The sequence below is a fragment of the Candoia aspera genome, chromosome 8 (assembly GCF_035149785.1).
Source record: "Candoia aspera isolate rCanAsp1 chromosome 8, rCanAsp1.hap2, whole genome shotgun sequence".
Classification (NCBI taxonomy): domain Eukaryota; kingdom Metazoa; phylum Chordata; class Lepidosauria; order Squamata; family Boidae; genus Candoia; species Candoia aspera.
The window spans coordinates 77169675-77180131 of record NC_086160.1 but is presented as its reverse complement, the minus strand read 5'-3'; the positions used below and the strand labels follow the sequence as shown (position 1 = coordinate 77180131).

The window sequence follows — 10457 nt, the reverse complement described above, 5'->3', positions numbered from 1 at the left end:
CGGCCCGTGTCCTGCGGGGAGGGGAAAAGTCAGGGAGGGCAGTCCAAAGCCCAGCGGGCCAATGTTCTTGTTCAGGACATGTCCGTGGCTTCAGCCCGTGCCAAGGAGACGAATAACACAGCAAAGAGCTTGGTTGCCTTTCCTCATAAGTGGAATCAGATGCCTGGAGCATAAATGCGCCCCCACCCCCAGATTCAGGCTCTGGAAAATAAAACCTCACCAGCGCTCAGAAGATTTAATAGCATTTCGTTAGTAACTATAGTGCAATTAGAGCATTGCTCCAAAGGCAGATACAGGTGATGTGGGAAGCTCGCCGCCACCTCCCTTTCAAAGAGGCCGGTTCCAGAGCAGCTCACAGGCGGTTTTACATCTGGTTCCTGGATTGTCTCAGCTGCAGCAAGCATCATGGCACAGAAAAGCTCTTCCATGTTGCAGAAGTACAACTACAGGGCTTGGCTTGTTCGCTCAACGCAGAAGAGGCTGTTTTGCGGGTCAGGCCTGATATCCCAAGACCAGGAAGCAAGAGGAAGGGGATCTGCCCAGCCCGTTCAGCAGCAGGCGTTGCGGGCCCAGATCTGGACAGAGGAGCCTGGCTGGCCTGGCCGAGGGTCCTAGGGCTGGGGTGGGGACCGGCTTCGCTGGCTCCAGAGGCAACTTGTCCAGAAAAGGCAGGATGCCAGTCTGTTCGGCTTGAAGGACGTTGGGTAACGAAACCTTTCATGAAACCTGCATGTGTTAGCATATGGAGAGAAGCGCTTAGTTTAGCGGGGAGGACCTTCTCCCCCCTTCTTAAGGCTACCTCCGTGCCAGACCCTATTCCAGGGGAGGCTAAAAGAGCTACATTACAAATAAGGAGTGTGTGGTTGGAAGTCATCTGTCTGATTACACTCGACGATTTTCAGCCAGTGAGTTTATAGAATTAATGGAGCCAGCACAGAAGCCCCGCGTGTTCCTGATGTGTCAGACAGTCACAAAGGTTCCTCATTCCGTACGTCAAGAAACTGGACACGTTATGCAAAGGTGGAGGGACTCGGTTACGGTGGCGATGGGTTGGAAGACCTGAAGGACCAGGTTGGGGACAGATCACCATGGAGAACATCTATCTATGGGGTCGCTAAGAGTCAACATGGCTTGATGGCAGATAATCGATCAAATAAGAAAGGATGAGCTCAGGAGTTAGGAAAACATGAAGAGGTCTATCTCCAGCAGGTTCTTGGGTTGGAAAACTAAAACAGTTGGGCAGGCAATATTTCTGAGAACAGAAAGAAATGTTTCACAAACAAACAGCCCTTTTCCTAGAATTTTAACCCAAGGATATCTGGATCCCAACTGGCAAATGTTCAGGTACTTATACAAAACAATCACTTGCAAGGTTGATCCCATGGATCCTTCCTCCCAAATTCATAACTGTACGATTCCCAGTGATAAACATTGCTGATGAAATGGCCTACAGTGATTTCTGAAATGTGTGGAAACCAATACATATTGAAAAAAGTTTGAGTCTTAGTCATTGTTTCCAACAAGCACAGCTTTCCTGAACTGCAAGATTGTATGGACCTTCTCGAGGCTCCGACAGAGAGGACTCTTCTCTTGATGATCATGAACTCTTCCCAAGACCACAGATTCTAATGTCTTACTGCCCTCTGGGTGACAGAGCCAAGGGTGTGGCTGAGGGGGCTCAGGGGGGCTTGTGGGACAGCCCCTTGTTGAAACATATACTAGTTGGTACAGAGTGAGAAGGACCAATGGCCCCACTTGCTATGAGGCAGCTTCCTTGCAGATCCCCAGCTCCTCCTTGCTTTTGCACCAGGTCAAACAAATGCAAATCCCATAACTCAACTTTTTTCATGTATTGGGGATCAATGCTTGGCCCTCTCAGGCACTTAACCCTCTTTTCAGACACGGAATGACGATCCTGGAAACCTCAATTTCCAAATCACTATTTCATCTTGCTGAAAGTAGCTGCACCCAATCTCCCGGGTCTGGCAAGAGAAAGTTGGTTCTTGGCATTCATTAAAAACAGAACTGTCGTAAAGCTTCAAATCTCTTTCAGCGCCTAGGTTACAGTAGTATGTGAAATGGAAGATTGGGACGGGCACAGCCATCTTTGAAGGACAGGCAGCCTTTGTAATATGCAGCCGTTCTGTTCCACCAAACACCAAGCATAAGGAAACCTCAGGTAACAAGACTTGGAGAAAAATGCACTGTATGCATGAGCAAAAGTCCGTCCACCATTTTGCCCGTGCATAATTTGCACACAAAAATGTCGCAGAGTCCTCTGCCAGACAGAACTGTGCACCAGACCCTGGAGGTCTGCAGGTGATGAGGTCCAGGCTGTATTTACCAACCGTGGTCAGTGAAACTGTGCATAATGAGGGTCTCCTGTACTGTGCATTGCAAGGAAGGTGTCTTAGAAAGAGTGCCATTCTTCCTTACAGCTGTGCTGGACCCCCTCTCCCATCTTCCTCCAGGGGGGTGATGGGTATTGTAGCTAAAACCTCTGCAAGGGAACCCTGCTCTAGAAACCAGGCAAGGGTCCAAGGCCTCGAAGAAGCCTGCGGTGTAGAAAAGGGGCCAGGCTTTGCTTGTGCGGTCATGACCACCGTCTTGACTTTGTTGACCCCTCACTGGATGCCCCTGTCTCCTTCCTCCCTGTGCCACCCTTTTCCTTTCTCAAGAGGTCTTCCAGGTGAGCCATGAACCCCCATGTTGCAGGCCACAGCAGCCACATCCAAGCATCAACCATAAGAGCTTCCTCTTCAGAAAATGAGCCATGGAAAGAAACATCCAGCCTTGGTGCATCAGTTCAGCCAAGTCACTTGAGCAGCATTTGGGGAAAATTGGGGAGAGGGCAGTTTAAGCTCTTGGGTTCATTTCTGTGGTGCGGTTTTTACCAGGCAGCAGGGGTGTGCCTGCCTTCCACACAGTCCTGTGATGGGAAGGATGGGTCTCCTGCAATCCCCAAAGGCATCCTTTGCCTCTTGCCTGGCCCCGGGAGGCGGGGTGGGTTCAGCTGAAGGGCTTCACCAGTTTCATGGCAGCATAATTCTGCAGAGGGGAAAGAAGAACCAGAAGAGCTACCAATCGGAACAGTGATCTGCTGTAGCAAGAGCAAATGCCACCTTCAGTGGAATTCTGCAGAGGTCGACGGCCTTTCCGAGCACAAGCACTTTTAGAGGGGACAACCAGCACCTTGAACCGCCCCCGGGGTACATGCAGTAACCAGTGCAGCTCTTGAAGACAAGGTATTCTATGGGCAAACCATGAGGTGCCTATGGCTACCCACATCACCACATCCTGGAGCAGCTATTCTTTGCTCCTACACAAGAGCAGCCCTGCTTAAGGTGCATTGCAATGGTCCAGATGAGAGATACCCAAGGCATGACAGAAAAGGAAAGGTCACTGGCACACAAGATGGGACTGTGAAAAGTGCTTCTGGCCACAGCTGCCACCTGCTCCTCAAGCAGGTGCTGTGAATGCAGAAAGACCCCCAAATTAAATCCAGTTCAGCATGGGGGAACAGACCCCATCCAGAACCAAGGATGGAATATTCATGGGGTCAAAAGGCTTCTAAGTCCACAGCCACCCCATCCTAGTGGGGCTTAGCTAGAGTTTGGTCGTCACCATCAGGATCCTCACAGCCTTTAGGAATTATGAGGAGCATCTCAACAACATCATTCTGTATAGTTGAGCATCATCTACATATTGATGATACCCAATCTCTTGCCCCTGGTGAACCTCACAGTTACAGATTTTTGTTTAATGGAGAGAGTGTGAAGCCCTGTAGCACCCTACAACAGAGTGCCCTAGGGGACAACCCCTACCATTACTAACTGAAATGGCCCCTTTAGAAAGGAGGAGAGTTGCTGCAAACAAGCCCCCTACTCCCAGCCCTCCAACATGTGTACTCCTCAGAGGAGGGCACCATCATCCTTCAGGGTGGCAGCATCCTCTCTCAAGGATGTTTTCACCCTCTCCCTGACCTGTCACCTCTGTGGAGACTTTCACCAACCCAGAAGGGCAGGGATTGAAGCTACAGGTGGAAGAATCCATGTTGCAGAGAGCTCCACCCACTGCTCTGGGGCCGACAGAATTGAACTCACCCCTGATAAGCTCACTAATCTCAACAGAAATGACCTCTGTGCCAGTGAGTGAATGAAGGGTGTCGTTTTTGCTTGCAATCTCTTCCTGTACAGGTCCTCCTTGGCCATCTTCACCCACAGCCAGGCTTTGAACCTTGCAGCTGGCTTTCCAAAGTCAGCATAAAACCCAGAAATGTCCTTTTCCCATGTTCTCTTTTGCACTACCACCGACGACCCCACGTTATCCTGCATTCTGCTGGTAACACGTGTTTCCCTGCATGGGAATGCTCACTGGCCTGCTGGAAGAAGCAGGGGGCTTCCGGGTGGGGTGGGGTGGGTTGTGGCGAACGAACAGCCAAATCCACTCCCTGCCTCCCCCCTCCTCGCATGTCCACCTCCTGCCGGCTGCTTCCCCAGCAGGAGCCGGTTACATAAGCCCCAAGAAAGCGCCCCTTCTCTGCGCCAGGGTGGTGGGGAGCCACGTTCACGGGCACGTTGATAGAGCTGGAAAGAGTGCTCCTGAAAACTGGCTTTGATTCCGACACACACCGTGCAGGCAGGGGGTTCCCTCCCAGACCCACTGGATTTAATTAGGACAGGCTGATCTCTACTGCTTGGTCTTCTTTTAAAAAAAGAATCCGCCTGGAAAGGGATCAGCAGCAAGCAGCGCCAGCTGGAAGGAGGCAGGGAGAAGGATGACCCCAGGCGGTGTAATAAATTGCAGCTTGCCCTGGCTTCCAAGGCTCGCTTCCAGTCTGGGCAGGGGGAGGAATGCCCCTCGCCCACCAGCTGAGGCGTCTAAACTGAGGCTTGCCATCGTTCACCATTAGCCTGTCCCTCCGGTGGAACACAGCCGCCTGCTAATTAATTTCCCACCATTTGTCTTTTGGGGGCCTTCCGCCAGAATACTGTAGCTGTTATTTTTAGGGTTTGTCTGGAGGGCGGGGGGGGGAGGGGATGGGGTTCCTCCATCTGGCTGGAAACTTTATGTAGTGGAATGATGGAAACCAAAAGGACTGAATCACCCAGCGCAGCAAGCCAGTGTTCACGGAAAACAGAGCGGAGCCTCCCTGGATCCACAGCATCGCTGTGGGAAGAAACACCTTCGGTTGTAGGGGGGCTGCCTTCAATCGCCAATTGTGCTGACGGGGTGACTTTCCCCAGGCCGCAAGACCACGCAGAGCCTGGGAGGCTTTTCTGCAATGGAACTGGCCTGGGAAAAGGTCTCCCTTCTGCCTGGGGAGCCGGTGGGGGAGATCCTCCACCCCAAAGGACTCGGGCTACCAACCGTCAAGGCCACGATGGCCGATCTTTCAGCATCATAGAGGGCGCAATGATGCGCAGACATACCTACCGGCATTCCTGTTTTTCCTTTTGCTGAGCTTAAGCTTAGTTTATCCAAATTTGGAATCAGTTTGATTTTTTTTTAAAAAGCATGCACAAAAAATGGTTAAGTAATTTTAGATGCCCCTTGTGGTTTCTGTCTGCAATTTTGCCTAACGCATATTTTGGCAAGCAATTTCCCTGCCCTTGGGGACAGACTTTGTCACAAGCGTGTGCATTTTTGCTGACATTGCCCCTCAATCTATGGATTTTCTTATGCGTTTCTTTAAATAGTAGAAGTGTGGCACAACATTTAGAAACATGGGAGCTCTGCAGGACAGCTGAGCTTCAGTTTAAAGAGCCAGCTGGTGGGAGCTTTACGGAGGGAGACCCACCCTTGAACTAATGGGCGACATCCTGAGAGCTCTTATGGGCTGGAATGCCTGTGTACTGGGAGGGTGGCTGCTCCAGCATCGGCGCTTTTCAGGCCAAGGTTGGGGGCCCTTTGTCTGGGAAGGTCTGGGGATTCTGTGGTCAAGGGGTTTGACCAGAAGCCCTCCGAGGTCTCTTCCAACCCTAGGATCCTTGGATTCAACACGTGGGGTGCAGTGGAGGGGGTGGCCGGTCTTGAGTGAGCAGCGGCAGTTCCAAATGGCCACCCATTCCCCCTGGAGCCCTTCACAAAAGCAACCCAGTCAGGGAGGGAAGATGATGGAGCCTTGGTGGGCGGGCTGCAGGACTGGAGACAGCCTGGCAATTGGAGGGCTGCATGGTGTGGACCTGCCTAGTGGAAATGACCTGGACAGCCCCTTCCCCTCCCTCCCCTTCACCTAAATGGCAGACGGGTTTATTAAACCCTTAGAATATCATTCTCTAATCTTCCCGTTTTCCATCTGCAGTTGTTCTGAGATGAATCAACAAGTCATTTCTGTTGCATCTGCCAACTTCTGCGCTCCGGGGCATCCCTGACTTCGGAGCAGGACCGGTTCCCCTTCGCCACAACACACATCCCTCCCCCTCCCCCTGCCTACCCTCCCCACTTGTGGGATTGCCAAAGAGTAATATGCAACAGAACAGCGAAAAGAACCCAGATTCAGGGTGAGACGTTCAAGTCAGCAACCTCAAAAATTGGGGGGTGGGGGGAGAAATCTCTTCCAAATAAGAGAAGTTCCATGACACGCCTCAGTTGATTTTTAGCAATGTGAGTCAGACTGCCCAGACTTTTCATAGATGGGGGCCCCATTTCTGTTCTGCTCCACCCCAAGCCTCAAGGCTGATCCCGCCATCATCCAAAGGGCCCTGAACAGCCAGCCCTCCCGAGCGAGGATGCCACTGACTGAGTGCCTCTGCTTAAAAATCTGCGGAGAGGGGACCAAGAGGAGCTCTCCAGTGGTTCCATAACATTTGATAACAGTCACCAAGCTATAGAAGGGAGTTGAGGTCATCTATTCTCACCGTCTAAGCAAACGCCCCTTGCACCAATCTCTTCCAAGCAACATCAATGAAATAGGATGTTAGATATCTCTGGTATTTTTTTTAACTCAATGGCCATGTATTTAACTCACTGTAATTCAAGGGTGTGTAATTTAAAAAAAAAAAAATTTTTTGTTTAGAGCAGTGTTACTCAACCTTGGCAACTTTAAGATGCGTGGACTTCAACTCCCAGAATTCCCCAGCCAGCCAACTCCAATTCTGGGAGTTGAAGTCCACACATCTTAAAGTTGCCAAGGTGGAGTAACACTGGCTTGACCCAGCTGGCAAAGTAGGATGGGGAAATCAGAAGGTCTTCTAGTCTACCCCATTTGCATGTTGCCTGGGGAATTCTGGGGGTTGAAGTCCACGCATCTTAAAGTTGCCAAGGTGGAGATACACTGGTTTAGAGGCTACCCAGTACTAAATGACTCTGGGCAGATTACACTTGAAAAGCAAGAACCCTGAAAGTTAACAGATCATAAACCTCTGAACAGGAACAACAATGAACAAACAGTCCACAAGGAGAGGATAGTCCTTGGAACAGAAGGCAAAACGTCGCCACCCGGAGTGTGCTCCATCGAGGAAGTGGGACTTTAAGAAGCTTCCATTGGGGTCACTGGGAGCTCATCCAGATGCCTAAGACACAGATTGAGGAGGAGGCGAAAGAAGGAGACAGAGAAACAGCCCAGAGGAGAGAAGAGGAGGACCAAGAGGGAGGGAGAAACAGAAGAAAGAGAGAAGACAGTGAAGAGAGACGAACAATGAAACCGCCATGATCTTACCGGGAAGGCATAGATGAAGATTCCCAGGAAGAGCAACACAATGAAGAGGATGAGGAGGATGAGGAAGACCCACTTGAACCTCCTCCACAGGATATACTTCAAGGTCTTGTAGGGTGAGGTGAACCACAGGAAGGAGGTCTCAGGGCGTCTGCAACAAACAGCATTTTAGGGGGCTAGAGGAAGCCAAGATTGCCTGGCCCAGGACCTGCAAACCCATCACAGGGACCAAGATGGGACAGTTATGGCCAGGGTGCCAAGCCCAGCTTGGATGCTGAGCAGGGAGTCCTTCCTCCTGCTGCTGCTCTATTTTCTGATGGAAAGGAAATTGGGCTAGGCCAGAGGCCAAGAATGCCCTAGACCTTGGGATATGATTGACATGCGTTCTTTTCTTTTTCAGTTTCCCCCTCTTCTCCATGTGAGAGACTGCAGTGTTGGTACACAGAGTTACTTCACAGATTTCCCTTTAAAAACTTTCTCATGCTCTCCATTGCTTTCTGAAGAGAGCAGAAACTGAGCCAGCCTGCCCTACCGCCACTCTTAGAGCCTCTTACTTTGGGTCTTCCAGCTTGGGGTTCATGTTGGGCTCATCCCGGCCCAACCCAGCTGGCAGTTCTTCATGCTCCTGTTCATTGATGATCTCCAGTGTCATCTCCAACTTCCCCTGCAAAAGAGAGACGAGAGGGGGCCACGTTTGAGGAAGGACTGATCAGTTGTGGAGTGGTGGTAGGTCACCTCACTGGTGTGCAGAAGGTTCAGTTCTTGGCACTTCCAAGGAAAGAAACCAGGAGAAAGTGATGGAAGAGACCCTTCTCTGCCTGTGACCCTGGAAAGAAACCACTAGGGCAGATGGGCAAGTGGTCTGACCTCGTCTAAGTCACCTTCTTCTGAATTAAGAAGACCTCCATCAGGCTAGGAACAGAGATGTGAAGTCTCAGAAAATGTTCAAAAATCCCCTTTTTCCAAATGAAATATTCCAAGAGCTCTTTCAAACACTTACTTATTTGGAGATACACCAGATCTCTGGAAAAAAACCAAATATTCTTATCAAAAGCGTTTTGCCTGATCAAGATCTCCAAATTTGCCTTGAAATTCACTCCACGTAGCATTCAATAGCAGCCTATCTATTAGCATGAGGATTGAAGCAATTTTCATTATGAATTTTAAAAAGAACTCATAATCAGATAGCCATTCCAAAGACAGCCAACTCCAACCCGATGCCCTTCAGATAGCTGGGAATACAACTCCCATCACCCCCACCCAACATGGCTATACTGGCTGAGAATCTGAACTAAGCTGCCTTCACACTCCCAAGCAGGCTATCAAGTAGACCAGCATGGCTGCCCCCTGCAAGTTAATTTATGGTGTGGTCCTAACATTCCACGTCCGCCTGAAGAAGAAGCAGTGAAGGAGATCAGAGGCCTGCTAGCAAGAAGACTTCCCCCACTGCTGTGTAGGGGACATCTGGAAAATGTATGTGGCCATGCAAGCATCTTCCCAGGTTCTCCCCACCATAGACTTCATTCCTGGACCTGCTTTCTGGAGCCTTCAAAATTCCTTCAGAATGAAGATGGGGAGAAGAGGTTTCCTAGAAAATCTCTGTGACTTTTTGCAGTTCTGAACAAGAGCAGAATTTTGGGAGAGAGGCCTGCCGCTTGCCTTGGGGAAAAAACATGGGGAAGTACATCCAGTTCTAGACCTCACATTTGCTTGCACTGGACCACAACACAAGCATGGCCCGGCAACCTCCTGGAATTAAAATCAAGCTGCTGAAATTGCTTTCCTCTGATCCCTAACTCATAACTGAGGCAGACTTGAGTCTTCCTTAGCTTTATTGGAGTTCACATGTTCTTCCTTTTCAGCAGCATGTGAGGCACATAAATAAGGGCAGGTCTTCAATCACACAGTCATGCCCACCATTTTGACTTTTTCAACCCTCCCTGCAGATGTCCCATTAAGCAGGCAACAAGCCACAGCAGTTGAGTGCAACCTGAGTGCTGAATGCTTCACTGAGCATTCAAGAGTTGAAATAAGGTTTAACTCCTATGGGCAATTTAGGCTGCTGTGGGCACACTTACCCACTTGTGGTCCCTGGGAACTCTCATCCAGGACCATTCTGCTCCAGAAAGCAGGAGGGCGTGGATCTCCCTCTGATCTTGAGGGACAGGAGGAAGAGCCACTACCAAGACAAGGGTCAGATAAGAGGAACCCAAGTCCAAGGCAGAACTGTAACCTGAGGAAGCGTCTCAGACAAGGCCCTCCCTAGTTCTCAGGAAGATGAAGGGAGGGAGGGGGGAAGCTTGCAATTCAGACTTGCAAGGTTCACCTTTTGGCCTGCATAACTTTGGTTTCCTAGTCTGGTCTACCCTGAAGGGCTGACATCCCCCCCGAACCCCAGAGCAATCTCAGGCTTAGAGGTATGGATGACCAGCAGCTGGGTGAGCTGCATGGTGGAACACGAGAGAGTCGTGGCCACATCTTTAATTTGGACTAATGTTCTGAGCAGAGAGTTGGGCTGGACACCTTAATGACCCATCCAACTCTAGGATTCCAAGATAAGACCTCAGTTTTAACTGACTAGGGTGACTTACAAATCCTGCAGAATAAGCAAACAAATAATACATTTTGACTTCATTTGAAAACAAGGGAATTAGGATCTTAGGTGATGTTACCACTGGAAACACGTTCTACTATATTGCCCAACCCCATCCAAAAGGTTGGATCCAGCAACACTGTCGGTTCTGCTTGAGAACAAAGCTTCCTGGTTGCAAAGTAAATGGATCTAGAGGCGGGTGTGTCC

General features: G+C 50.1%; 1 protein-coding gene across 4 annotated transcripts in view; it reads right to left on the bottom strand.

Annotated features, from left to right (window-relative positions):
* Nucleotides 1-226: 226 nt before the first annotated feature.
* DYSF (dysferlin) overlaps nucleotides 227-10457 on the bottom strand; it is a 128876-nt gene continuing 118645 nt past the window's right edge. For all 4 annotated transcript variants that reach the window (XM_063310330.1, XM_063310332.1, XM_063310329.1 and 1 more), the window contains 3 exons: nucleotides 8212-8321; nucleotides 7661-7808; nucleotides 227-3048 (listed from right to left, as the gene is read on the bottom strand). In XM_063310330.1, coding sequence (XP_063166400.1) covers nucleotides 3010-3048; nucleotides 7661-7808; nucleotides 8212-8321 — 297 coding nt within the window. In that variant the 3' untranslated portion in view covers nucleotides 227-3009. The remainder of the gene's footprint in view (nucleotides 3049-7660; nucleotides 7809-8211; nucleotides 8322-10457) is intronic.